Below are 13,289 nucleotides of genomic sequence, written 5' to 3'. Positions count from 1 at the left end.
GATGAGACTGGTGGTATGTGAGGGGGTGTGAGGAGAAGCTGTGTAGAAACTACAGATTATTTGGTTTTCCTGAAACCAAATTCCCACCACAGTATTCCCACCTGTGATACTCATATACTCAACTTGATGTTATTACTGTGTTCATCTATATGGACAAAGCATGATAATTTGTAAATGTTGCATCCGATTGGTTCACTTCAGGGAATATTCTTGGGATCAGTGACTATAATCTTATTGATTCTGGGAGAAATAGAGGATATATGGAGCTCCTGCTGTCCGTTTAGCAAAACCACAGCTGAAATACTGTCTGCAGATCAAACAGCTGGTTTGATCATATTAACAGTGCTCATGCTCCAAACAAAATTTAATGTGTTGACACCTCAAATCACTTCTTTCTCCACCCAAAAACTGGAACCCTTGCCATGCTGGAAAATGGGGATTCCTTCCCAAGACAGACTAATAGCTGCTGTACAGAGAGCCCCATAAACAGAACAGCGGGAAGGACGGCACCCAGCCAGCTTTTGGAGTATAATAGCCAATATACCCAACAAGCTTTGCCTACAGGAGTTATATGTGAACCTATAGTACTTAGATTTGGTTAACCCCAAGCACCTTTTTCCTAGTGAAGATAAGACCAGTGAGACTTCTCCATCTCTAACCAGACTCCATCCACATTAGGGGCAGACGTTACACAAACCAAGGAAAACAATACTACTGGATTACTCATACTCCACCTTTCCATCAGCAGGAACACCCAGCTCCTCAGAGAACAGGGGATGAATAATCCATTTGTATGCTTCTTTCAGCTGAACAATGTCATCTTTTGCCAGTGAAAGTCCCTGTTTTCTGAATCACAAACAAACAAAATAACCTGCATAGGAATCAATTAGAAACAACTGGACTTATAACACTTCAGGTTAAGCACAAATAACCAATCACTAGCAAAAAACCTGGGTATAAAAAGGACAAAACCATTAAGCATACCAAAGAAAGTGTGAAGGACACAGGAATGCAGTGTAATTTATGAATACTGTTGCAAAAGATGTTTATATTGGGTTAAGTTAACAGAGGTGTTAGGGGAAATAGGAAGGCAAAACAATGCCCCAGACAAAAAGCTTCTGAGTAAGCACTTCAAGGTGCATAAGATATACTGCTCAATCTATTAACTTAAGATCCTACTTTCCTGAGCTTAACCAAACCGCTTATTTCATCCTAATTTGACAATGCTTCTTTCACCAAAACCAGGACTATTTCCTGTCCAGAGGGCAGAATAAGTGTGAAGGGGATGTTCAGGAGAACAGACTCTCATATCAACAGGCCCATGCTGATGAACTGAAGATGTTGCCCTTTCTCACGCTGCAGCCCTTCCCCATGGCCCCATCTCACTAGGGAGAAGGCCCTAGGTAGGTTGGGGACACGTTTGTAGACATTGTGCTCTAAAGTTTTCCCCTTTGGCAGCAGAATGAGGTTTGAACTCAAGATCCATTGCTCTAAAATTCTCTCTTTACCCTTATTCTTCCAGCTAATCTAACGTCACAATTCACCAATGATCTAAAGCACCACATTAATTTAACCTAGGGCCTAATCTAAGAATGGGAGAATCCTATGGCTCTACCTAAGGGAACGCATGCGGACAGACAAAGGTGCAGCTAATCCCCCAATGGAGACACATGGCATCTACTTAAACTGAGTTATTGCAGTATGGGTGGTACCCCAAATACTGAAGGGCAGGAGAAGTATCAAATCTGCTGATGACACTAAGATGTGGGGCGGATGTGGGCATGCTAGAAGGGAGGAATAGGCTGCAATCGGACCTAGACAGGTTACAGGGGTGGGCGGATGAGAATAGGATGGGATTCAACACTGACAAGTGCAAGGTGATGCACCTGGGGAGGAAGAACCAGCACCATACGTACAGGCTGGGGAACTCCCTTCTCATCAGTGCAGAGGCAGAAAAGGATCTCGGAGTCGTCACTGACTCCAAGATGAACATGGGCCGGCAGTGTGGGGATGCAGTCAGGAAGGCCAACTGCACCTTGGCATGCATCCACACATGCATCTCAAGCAGGTCCAAGGAGGTGATACTCCCCCTCTATGCGGCACTAATCAGGCCGCAGCTGGAGTACTGCGTCCAGTTCTGGGCACCACACTTCAGGAGGGATGTGGACAACATGGAGAGGGTCCAGAGGAGGGCCACTCGCATGATCAGGGAGGAGCAGGGCAGGTCCTATGACGAGAGGCTACGGGACCTGAACCTGTTCAGCCTCCACAAGAGAAGGCTGAGGGGGAACTACAAACTACAAACTGTGGACTGTTACAAACCAGTCAGAGGGGACCAGCAGGAATTGGGTTCCCCTGAGCACTCCCAGAAGTGACAAGAAATAACAGTCACAAGCTGACAGAGGGTAGATTTAGGTTAGATATCAGGAGGCGCTACTTCAGTGTCAGGGCAGCCAGGATCTGGAACCAACTTCCAAGAGAAGTGGTGCTGGCTCCTACCCTGGGGGTCTTTAAGACAAGGCTAGACAAACACCTTGCCGTGGTCGTTTGACCCCAGTACTCTTTCCTGCCATGGCAGGGGGTCAGACTTGATGATCTGCTCAGGTCCCTTCCGACCCTACTAACTATGAAACTATATCTAACTAGTGCTGACAAAGCATTTTTTAAATGCAGTAAACTCTTCCCAGTGCACTTACTTGAAAGCACGAGTCAAAAACTGCTTCCCCACCCCTATAAGTGACACTTTAAATAACAAGTCCACCATCAGCCATTGGCCATATTGCTAAGGACTGATGTATTTCATAGGAGCTCATTGTGAGACTGTCTACAGCTGATTTAATAATAAATTTGCTCTCATAAGTAGTAATAATCACACTGCTTTTTTGTTGGAATCAAATAAATTTCTTTCCTTAAATTAGGAAAAGAATTGGTTTACTACCTCTAACTCTACGTTCTCATACTATTAATATCTCGCATAGTTCTTGTGATTGAGGTGACCTCCATCAAAAGTCAGTCCAACAACTTCACCACACTTTGAGGCAAACTGTTCACCACCAGAGAAGCCCACGCAGGATACAAGAATCTCTATAACAACCCCTTTGTAACAACTGAGCAAGGAAGGGAATAGGCTGGAGTGAGCAGGAGGTTTGGCTTTTGGAGCCTCCTAATTGTGTGGAACCTTGCTGGGGAACAGGGACATGTACCAGGGTCCTAAACCACTACCATTGGCTTCTAGCCCTCTATGGCTTTCTCCTACTCCCATACTCTACTAACCCAAACAAACAGACCTCTGGGCAGATTCTTCTTTTGTTTCTGGAAGGCAAACTATGTTCCCAGTTTTCTGAAATACTCCTTAGTAGTCTGGAACAACGAGATGGTCCTTTGAGGGCTGCACTTTCCCCTTATATGCAGAGTACCACTTCAAATCATTAACATAAACAAAACTTTTCCAGAATACCTCCCCAATCAGTGCATTAACACCTTTCCATCTACATATTATCAAATCTTACATTGCTATCCATATAGTCTGTGCTCACTTAACAATAGCTTTCCTGGAAAATGGAAGCTGGAGAAAGCACAGTATTAAGTTTATTCACAATTACTATGATTGTTATCAGATTTCAAGGCTTCATTCAGAGTTGTACCATATTTCAATTATTTACTGAAGGCACATTATATAGCCACTATTACAAACTGTTCATAGCCCTATACACTAAATCACTGAGTTGTCGATTATTTAAAACGGTCTCTCTCACAAAGCCTAAATTTATAAATCAGTTGTATCCAAGTTCACAAGCAATTTTGCTTCTTTTAACTTTGTATATGTTAATTATATTATTTCACCCTAAGAAGAAGCCTCCAATGAATCAAATACTTGTGAAAGGTAAATTTGTAAGTTTAGACAATTCTACAGAAACACACAATTTGAAGACAATATGTTGACATAAAGCACTCAAAAGCCACATACTAAATATGACAGTAACCAAGGACGTTTCTGGATTAATCATGAATAATTGTTTCCCTTCAAATTGGGAGTGCACAAACTTCAATATTTCAGGTGCCTAGGAAAGGATTCAGAGATTTCTTAAAGTACATGAAACCCATAAACTAAATGACCATGGGTACCCTGCACTCCAAATTCAGAAGCACTGCCTTGGAGATGCTGCAATGTCAGTGACACGCTAAATGAGAAAACCTGTTTTAGTGCAAAAAGCTAGGTTGTGAACAAGTCAAAGCTACAATTAGTAGCAGGATTGATACGAAATTTATACAGGCAACTACTTGCCAGTCCTGTGCCAAGGTGGGTGGATACTGAAAAGGGTTTGTTAGGAAGGTGACAAAAGCATATGAAACACAGGTTAAAATATACCCCATCCTAATTCCAAGTCACCTTGTTTACTGGGTCTGATAACTTACTCCAAGTTTATTTTTACTTTAAAGGCAAGAGGAATCACTGAATCAGAAAATCAGGGTTGGAAGGGACCTAAGGAGGTCGTCTGGTCCAAACCGCTGCTCAAAGCAGGGCCATCCCCAACTAGCCCCAGTCAAGGCTTTGTCTAGCTGGGGTCTTGAAAAACCTCCAAGGATGGAGATTCCATTACCTCTTCCAGTGTTTTACTTCCTTTTACTTTTTTCCTAATAGCTAACCTAAACTTCCCTTGCTGCAACTTGGGATTATTGCTCCTTGGTGCAATCAGCTTGGTATCTCAAGAACAGTCCCAGAGAGATTGCTTAGTAGGGACACTTTTTCCTTTTCAAAGCACCTGAGTATGAAAGTGATTCATTGGACTTGGACAAAAATAATTTAGTCATAAATTTCTCTTAATAGCAGTGCATCAATATCTCATTGCCTTGGCTGCTTTCTGCACCAGAAAAAATCTTCTCTCTCATGATCTGTAATAGAAATAGTATACGAAGTTCCCTATAAAAATTACTCACCCCATTTCCTGTTTTACCAGTAACCAGGCAGCATGCTACAGGCCATCAGCCACACCCAGGAAGGAGAGAGAGAAAAAATGCAAGTGAAATCAAGGGCTTGGTAACATTCAAATTATCTGACAGCACTGTTGGTACAAGCCTATGCTGACAATCTTGCCAGTATTGTTCTGAAGGAAAAACTAATATTCACAAGGCACAGGAAACAACTGGAATTGTTTCCAAGATAACTAACCATCTTCATTCATTCTACTTGACAAATGAAGGTAAAAATCTTATTACTTTTGTTTTGTGTTTTTACTTTACCCATTTCTTAAAAAGCATCCCCTCTCTTTGTAAAGAGAAGCCCTTGCTCTCAGTGTGTGGTCCCAAAACACAACGAATGAGAATCCTCATCTCCCCACAGACACATTCAGAAGCTGAGGTATGGTTTTGGAGGGTTTTTTTTAGTTGGATCACTTTTTCACTGTGGCTACTGGAAATCCATGAGGGGAATTTTAATAAATTGTGCTGAGCTTTTATAAAGTTCTCAACTTGCAGAGATTTCTCAAATGTTTCAATAAATATTTTCTTCAAAAAAGAAACCACACTACCATTTTCAGCAAAGAAATGCATGATTTTATGGCAGCGGAGCAGACATCTTCAACCATTATATCTTAAATCACAGTGATACTCTATACCAATGGTGCTTGACTTCCAGTCCGCGGGCCAGATCCGGTCTGCAGAGCCGTGTTATTTGGCAGCAGGAAAGCGGTGTTAATTAATGCTGGCTCCGTTCTGCTGACGCCAAATTTCCAAGTTGATGAGCTAAATGTCATAGGGCATGGAACCAGGGTGTGATTAGCATGCAGGGCCCAGTCCAGCACGCAGGGACGCAACCACCTGCTAGACTGGCCTCATGTGCCAGATTGAGCCTACAGACCAGATTCTGCATTAGGACGGACCCCACACCAGTAGTCCAGCCAAAAGGTTAGGCACCACTCCTCTATCCCAATTAATTGTGTAGAATACTGCAAAGCATCCCAAGACAATCTGGCAAGTGGAAAACTGACAAAAAGCAAAATCTAACCAGCTGAAAGAACTAGTAGTCGAGGAAGAAATGGGAGAAAAATACACAACCTTTCCAAAGTGTATCTACGATTTTCTTGCTTCCCTAATACTGTGCTATCCCCTATCATTTGTTTTTATGGATTTTACTGTGAACCAGTTAGCGTAAATTGTCTGCAAGGCCTATCCTTCCATCCTCATCTAAACCCAACCTGAAAATAGGCTTCTCATCCAACAGGTTCTATACAGAAGTCTATTTTTAATCTTTACCATTTTAGATCCATCCAATAAGATTACATTGTGTGCACCACAGTGTACATGTCTCAAACTGATTTTGCACATTCTTCCTGTCATCCCACCCCTCCCTTCTACTTTTGTCACTTACCTGCTGTTACCCATGACATTTCGATAATACCTCTGTGAAAGACTTAGCACCCCTCACCGTGTTCTGAACTAGCAAAATGCAGGACAAAAAACTGATCTTCTGATTTAAGACACTTCTATGGAGAATAAATTTAAACATAAAAGCATGAAGAATTTGTTTCAAGAGGTACCTTATTTGTGGCCCTAATTTTGGCCATTTTTTCCCTTCTTATAATACCATCCCTGTCCCTCTTAACTTAGCTGTGCTCCTAAGTTTGTCTCTCCTACAATTTTTAAATATCCATTTTATGTTTTTAAATCAGAATACCCACTTTTGTAACTGGGCCACACCCTGAGCATCACTCTCTCTTATTCTACATTCCACTTAAAAAACAGGTTGAGAACTGTTTTATGGAAGGTATCAGACAAGTCTGAAATTAGGAATTGACTTAGCATGACCCTACGGACAGCCAAATTAGCAAAATCCCCAAAAGTTAAACTTTAGCAAGGTGACCAAGGGGGGCGGGTGGAGGGGGGGATGTTGATGTTCCAATCAAGTGTAGATGAATAAAGAGGCAATGCTTTCAATTTTAAATAAATAAACAAGTATGTTTATGTGTTCCTGGGCCATGATGCTCCTGGATAAATACCATGCACAAGAGCCTATACAAGAAAAATGGATTTAATTTCATTTGAATAGAGACCAATATAGATGGTTCTATGTCCTTGCACAGCACTTACCATTGATGGGGGCAGGAACTTGGGAGGAGGAAACAAAAATAGGAGTTGCTCACATCAATTTTTGGCTCATCTTAACCGAAAATTAGCCTTGCTTGCATGAATTTATGAATGTTTTTACCCCACCCTCTCAATCAGGGAAAAGTGAATGGGCTTCTCATTATGCCTGACATAAAATAAAGACAAGGGAGTTGACTGAAGAGAAAATAAACTACCATTATTTAGCAGTCTAAAAAAAATTTCTATCCAATAACAGGCTGAAAATGACATAAAAGAAACAAGGGAACCATTGAAAATACATCCCTTGGAAACATCAAGTTGGGAAGCCACAATTGCATAAGCTTTAATTCTTGTTACTGACAATGTTAATTAGACACATTTCTGGACCATCTAAATAAAAATGCAAACAACAATTAACATACAGAAAGTCAGATAAATATATCTAGAGATTTATTGATGGAACAAATCTAATTCTTCACACACAAATCATTTTAAAAAAATCAAATTCTGATAACTGTTAATGGATTGATGTTAGATTGACAACAGATCCCAAGTGGAGCTCTACTGGTGTCTGGTCTGGAACCAATGTTGTTTAACATTTTTATTCAATGACCCACGTGCCAGAATGTACAGAATACTACTCAAGCTTGCACACATCACTCTTAGGTTTACATCTACGCATATAAAATAAATCACACTTTTAGCCTGACACCAGCCCCTACCTCCTCTGTTAAATCACTTCCACTTTTAGCCGAATCCACAGGTAGGAGAAATGTGAGAACAGCTGAGGAATGGAAGGAGTGATGTTACTTAGAAGTAAGAGGTGCCTTTATAAACTATGCAGGGTTCACTAGCTACTGCTCCTCTCAGGATTACTGGTTGCCATCTATGGATCATAGATTCTGCTGTTACACCTCCTCCCACTGGGGTAGCAGAAGATTTTAGTAGTAGTGTATGACTAAAACAGACCACTTCATCTCATCTCTATGCTACTGATACTTCTGACCCATAGACACTCATGTTCCTCCTCTAGCCTCACATACATTGACAAGCTCACACAACATAACTCATCTGTTCCCTGGATAAGAGCGGGAGGAGATCATCTTTTCAGAGATGATCCCAAAGCCTCCCCTGGGGTTCTCCTGCCAAGAAAAATACAAACCATTCAAGTGTAAATCAACTGACTAAAAACAGAGTCAACATGAGCTCTCAGTACAAAAGGACAGCAAAAGATATAAAAGAATCAGCAGGAGCACTTGACCACTTTCCATCCGTAAGAGAAGATGATCATCTACTAGTGACATTAGTGCAGTTTGTTTCCAATACTCATGCCAAAACCCAACTGGGGGAAAAATAAGCAGCAAAGAACCCAAGGCTTCCCAAGAAGAATAAAGCTGCTTGTACCACCTTAAACGTCCAAAGGCACACCACCCCTTAACTTCAGTACAAGCTAATTATTCTTAGAGATGCACACTTTTTAATCACTTTCTGTGAACTACTGGACCACAATAATCCTTCAGTGCAGTAAACCTTAGAGCTTCCATTTGCACCCAGTCAAGTGAATCTTGTTACTGTGCAGCAAGTAATCTGTCATTTCACTGTTGGATTGATCCAAAAGTCCACCGAAGTTAACTGGAATCTTTTCACTGAATTCAGTGGGCTTTTGTATTAGAAGAAATGGTTGTTTCTTGTATTAGAAGAAATGGCTGAGATTCCAAAAAGGATCTCATGAAGACTGAGTGCAATTGATCAGCTTTTTAAAGGAAGTCAATTATTCAACCTCAAAGCTGTATTTTCAAACTCAAAGGTTTGAGCAAGCAAGGTGTCAAAAGAAGGGATAATATAGTGTCCACCTTTAATGAGAGAAAAAAGGAGGACCAGAGAAACACAGACTAGTCAGTTCAATTTCAACTTGAGAAGTTACAAAGCAGGTAATAAAACACTGAATGTACAGATATGTGGTGAATAAAGGAGCAATCACTAGAATTCAACATGAATTTGTGAAGAACATATCATGTCTAATCAACTGGATCACCTTCCTTGAGAGGGTCACTTGTGTCCATAATATATGTCAATTTTAGTAAGTCCCACTTGCTAGTCTCATAAGACAGGAAAGCATGGGTACATTAGCTGGATACATAATTGGTTGGATAACCAAAGTGAGTAACAATTAAGGGATCAATGTTAGACTGGCAAGGGATCCCAAATGGGGTTCCACTAGGGTCTGGTGTGCGATCAATGCTGTTAATGTTTTTTATTAAATGACCTAAATGCCAAAATGCAAAGTGTACTGTTTTAAAATTTAAAGGGATTTTAATAAATTGGAGAACTGGCCTCTAGGCAACAAAATGAATTTCAACAAAATATGCAAAGGCTGCTATGGGTAAAGAAAAAGTAAATACATTAAATAGAATGAGGATAAGTGGCTTGAAACTAGCTCTGCTGAAAAGGATCTGGGGGTGATGACAGATCACAAACTAAACATAAGTTAACAGTTCGATGCTGTCACAAAGACAACAAATGCAATTTTGGGCTATGTCGATAGAAGATATAAAGTCAAAATACCCTTCCTTCCTTTTTCTCACCAACAAACACTGTGTGGCTGATTAAGTTTAAACAGCTCTGTCAGTCTTGCAGTACATACTGGTATCAATACAAACACTGAAGAGCCAATCTTATGATGCTTTCGTCTGTAAAACTGCCACTAAACTTGATAATATTGCTGGGGATGAGAAAGTCAGTTCCTAAGCAGTTTAATTCCCTTTGTTCTCCTTGAGACTTATATCTTGGAATCATTATGTTTTGTTTGGCTTTAAAGGGTTAAACTAACAACCCTAAATCCAGCTAAACCAACAAACCAAGTCCAACTAACCACTCCTAAGAAAAACCTGAAAGCCTTCTGTCAGTTGAATATTTGATAAAGAACGCATCAAGGATCTCTCTCTCTCAGTGATGTAAGCAATAATTTCATTAGTAGCTATTACATGAACTAAATAATCTAGTAAATCTCTTACATCTCCTATTACATCCTCCTGTTCCATCTAAAAGAATAAACGTAAAGCTCATCTTGCCATGAAAGAGATGTTTAAAATAGAGCTAGAAATATTGGACAGGAGGAGAAGAGGGAATAAGAATTCATAAAACTTTGTTAGACACGCGATATACTAACCAATGCACCCACTATATCATTATTAGAGAAGAAAAATGTAGTTGTACTGATGGAATATTGTTTACTCGAACTCACTATGCCTGATTCATTATACTGTACATGTAGAGTACATGATTAAGACTGCCTTGCAAGATACATGAAGTATATCTTAATCTTGTTTGCATAATAACTCAGGTTAAATCATAAATAAAAAGTCTTCAATTGAAATGCCCAGAAAACATATTTGAACCGGAGACTATGTTGACTACAGAACACAGTTCTAGACTGCAGCACTTGTCAGTACCAGATTTAGACATACTTGCTTGCGCATATTCCTCGACTTAAACAGCGTGTAGCTGTATTCTGTATTTATATTGTATAATTATAACTATCCCCAAAACAGAAAAAAGAAAACTATGCCTAGTTTCTAAGAAACTTTCCCCAGAGAGTTAATTATATTAAATGAGACCATGAGTCAAATTTCATCTCCCACTTCCTCGTCATTTCAAAAGTGAAAAAGAAAAATTAGCGTTGCACAGAATTAGCAGATACCGATTTCACCATTGGTGGCCTGGTCTGTCCCATTCTTCCCCTTCTAAAGGGTGGGAGCCACTAGAGTGATGGGTGTGTCTAGTGGTCTAAGCAGAGGGGTGAGAGTCAACATTTCCTGAATGCTAATTATGGCTCAGACTTCCTCTCTAAACTTGGTTAAATTCTTTACATTGATATATTAGTTCACTCACTCTTTCTTTCTCCCCTCACATCCCTCCATTTTAGGAATATTGTGGACACAAGTCATGTTTGCAAAGCAGTTAGAAAAAGGCTCATTACGGAACTCAGACCCGCAAGGAAGTGTCTGGGAGTAAACACATTTCTGGAGTCCATCAACAGAGTCACTGCATTGATTTTAAGCTGCAGGTTATTATTTTACTGCTGTGTGAGGAATCATGAAAGCCATATTTAAAGTACTCAGTACAGTCCCAGGAAACTTATTAGAAAAGAGATGAGGAGGGGGAATTCCATGAGGTACAAAGATCTGTAGGGAGTAATGATTGCAGATACTACTAGGCTATTTGCATGAGTGTCCAGTACTCAGATGACAATTTAACTCAAGGAGGACCAAACAGAAAAGTAATTTTAGTAGACTTCTTTATGTAAGAAACAGTTAATAGTCTCCTTTACCAAGACCATGACTTATCCCACACACAAAGGGATTCTACATCAATAGTTCCCAACCTTGTTAGACTCAAAGCACCCCTCAGAAAATGCTAGATCTTCATTTCATCTAGAACAGGGCTGTCCAACTGGCAGCCTGCTAGGAATTAACATGCAGCCCCTGGGCTCCAACCAAGCTGCTGCTGCCCTTATCACTCAAGCAGCAGCAGGGGTCTCAGGGCTTCCCCTCCCTCCTGTGGCTTCTGCTGCATGCCCCCATCCCAGGGGCTGGGGTGGGACAGCCTACACCCCAAAGCACCTGTACAGAAACAGCAATGGGGACCCCATGGATAGGCAGACAAAAGTCAGGCAGGCGCTGTGCCTAGGGCTGGGGGGGCAAGGTGAGCATCCACCTGCCCACATGTGCAGTGCAGCTGGGGGGAGCACCTGCATACACACCTGGCATGCAGCCTAGGAGGCAGGCCTGTGGCCCCTGCAGCATGCAGCCACCAGGGGTGCAGCCCCCAGCTGCTCAGAATTTGGACAGCCCTCACCTTACACATTATTTAAAGGCTGTACCTGAAACCTTTTTTAATAGTAGTCAACTTTTCCACTTTAACAGGATGAAACTTGTGTCACACGAATGGTCGATGAAAAGGAGGCCAGCTTTGAGGTGACTTTCTACCCTCAAACTGCATATGTTCTTCTGCAATACAGTATGAAAGAATTAAGAGAAAGTTAACAAAAGATGTATCTGTACATCACAATTTTTTCAACTATGGATAACTTACCTAATGTCCTCCAGAATAAGGGATGTTAATGACATATAAATAAATAAAACTTGTTCAAATACAAAACATTTAATAGAACTGTGACTTGCACAGTAATATTAAAATATTCAGAAGAAAGATATTGGTTGCTGAATTCTTAATTTTCCTAGTCATTCTTTCCAAGTCATATTTACAGACTGAAAGACATATAACACTAACTGTGCACCTGGGGACTTGAAAGAACTCAGCAAAAGGAAACCATGCAAGTACAACTATGTTCCTTTTCCATTTGTGGTCAATATTGTTTCTGTATTTTAGCAACAGTAACTCTACTTGCTCCACCTAAAGTAAAAGTGCAACCAATTCAGATTTGCAATGCAATAATGCCCTCTACTGAGTCATTCTGGAAAGACAGTATTTCCTTGCACTCATATTTGGACTGTGAAGCCACAAAAGCAGACTTGAGATGATACGACAAACTCAAACTATGGTAGCATAAGAGTGTTGTTGTAGCCGTGGTGGTCCAGAAATTATGTCAAACAAGGGTTTCTCGAGTGGTATCTTTTATTGGACCAACTGAGGGAGAATGTCTTGTATTCAAAAGTTTATTTAACTCTATCCCAACTACATAGCTGGTCTAATAAAAGATTATCAGCCAAAGAAATCCTTTACAGGTGCACCGATACATTAGTCCGATATTGGATCAGTACCAATATAAAAAAACCTGGCTGTATCAGGTATCAGTTCAATGGGGCCAATAATTTAGCCGATAAGTGCCCATGCTGTGTGCAGCCGCAGCACAGCACTCAGGCAGTGAGCAGCACAGCTAGCAGTGTGGAGAGCTGCCTCCAGTTGGTAAGTCCATTGTGGTGGAAGGGGAGCAGGAGGGAAGGTGCATGGGGGGGCAGATTAATGCCTCCTGCAGTGAGGGATGGGGATGGGACAGCTCCAAGCCCAGCCCCCTCCCAAGAAGAGTCCCACACGACCCCGGTTGCAGCCCACCCCGCACAGATCTGGGGGGCATGTGCCTCCCCTGCCCCCCCACGCCATCCCGGGGTACAAGCAACAGCAGGAGCAGCATCCCCCCACCATGAGCCGTGGCTCTGTCCCCCCCCACAGCAGCACCTGCCCCC

General features: G+C 41.3%; 1 protein-coding gene and 1 long non-coding RNA gene across 7 annotated transcripts in view; both read right to left on the bottom strand.

Moving 5' to 3' along the window:
• The window catches only part of PUS10 (pseudouridylate synthase 10), a 58,058-nt gene that overhangs the window by 24,565 nt on the left and 20,204 nt on the right, over window positions 1–13,289 (bottom strand). For all 6 annotated transcript variants that reach the window (XM_019549225.1, XM_019549227.1, XM_019549226.1 and 3 more), the window contains 2 exons: window positions 4,939–4,973; window positions 735–846 (listed from right to left, as the gene is read on the bottom strand). In XM_019549225.1, the coding sequence (XP_019404770.1) occupies window positions 735–846; window positions 4,939–4,973 (147 nt within the window). The remainder of the gene's footprint in view (window positions 1–734; window positions 847–4,938; window positions 4,974–13,289) is intronic.
• LOC109319573 lies at window positions 2,975–4,501 on the bottom strand. Its single transcript, XR_002103545.1, has 2 exons — window positions 3,288–4,501; window positions 2,975–3,107 (listed from the first exon to the last, which is right to left on the bottom strand). It is a non-coding gene; the product is annotated as an uncharacterized LOC109319573 (long non-coding RNA).

The sequence above is a fragment of the Crocodylus porosus genome, unplaced genomic scaffold, assembly GCF_001723895.1.
Source record: "Crocodylus porosus isolate Cpor-Errol unplaced genomic scaffold, CroPor_comp1, whole genome shotgun sequence".
In the NCBI taxonomy this organism is placed as follows: domain Eukaryota; kingdom Metazoa; phylum Chordata; order Crocodylia; family Crocodylidae; genus Crocodylus; species Crocodylus porosus.
Note: the sequence above shows the minus strand (reverse complement) of the source record. Positions and strands in the feature narration are given on the sequence as shown.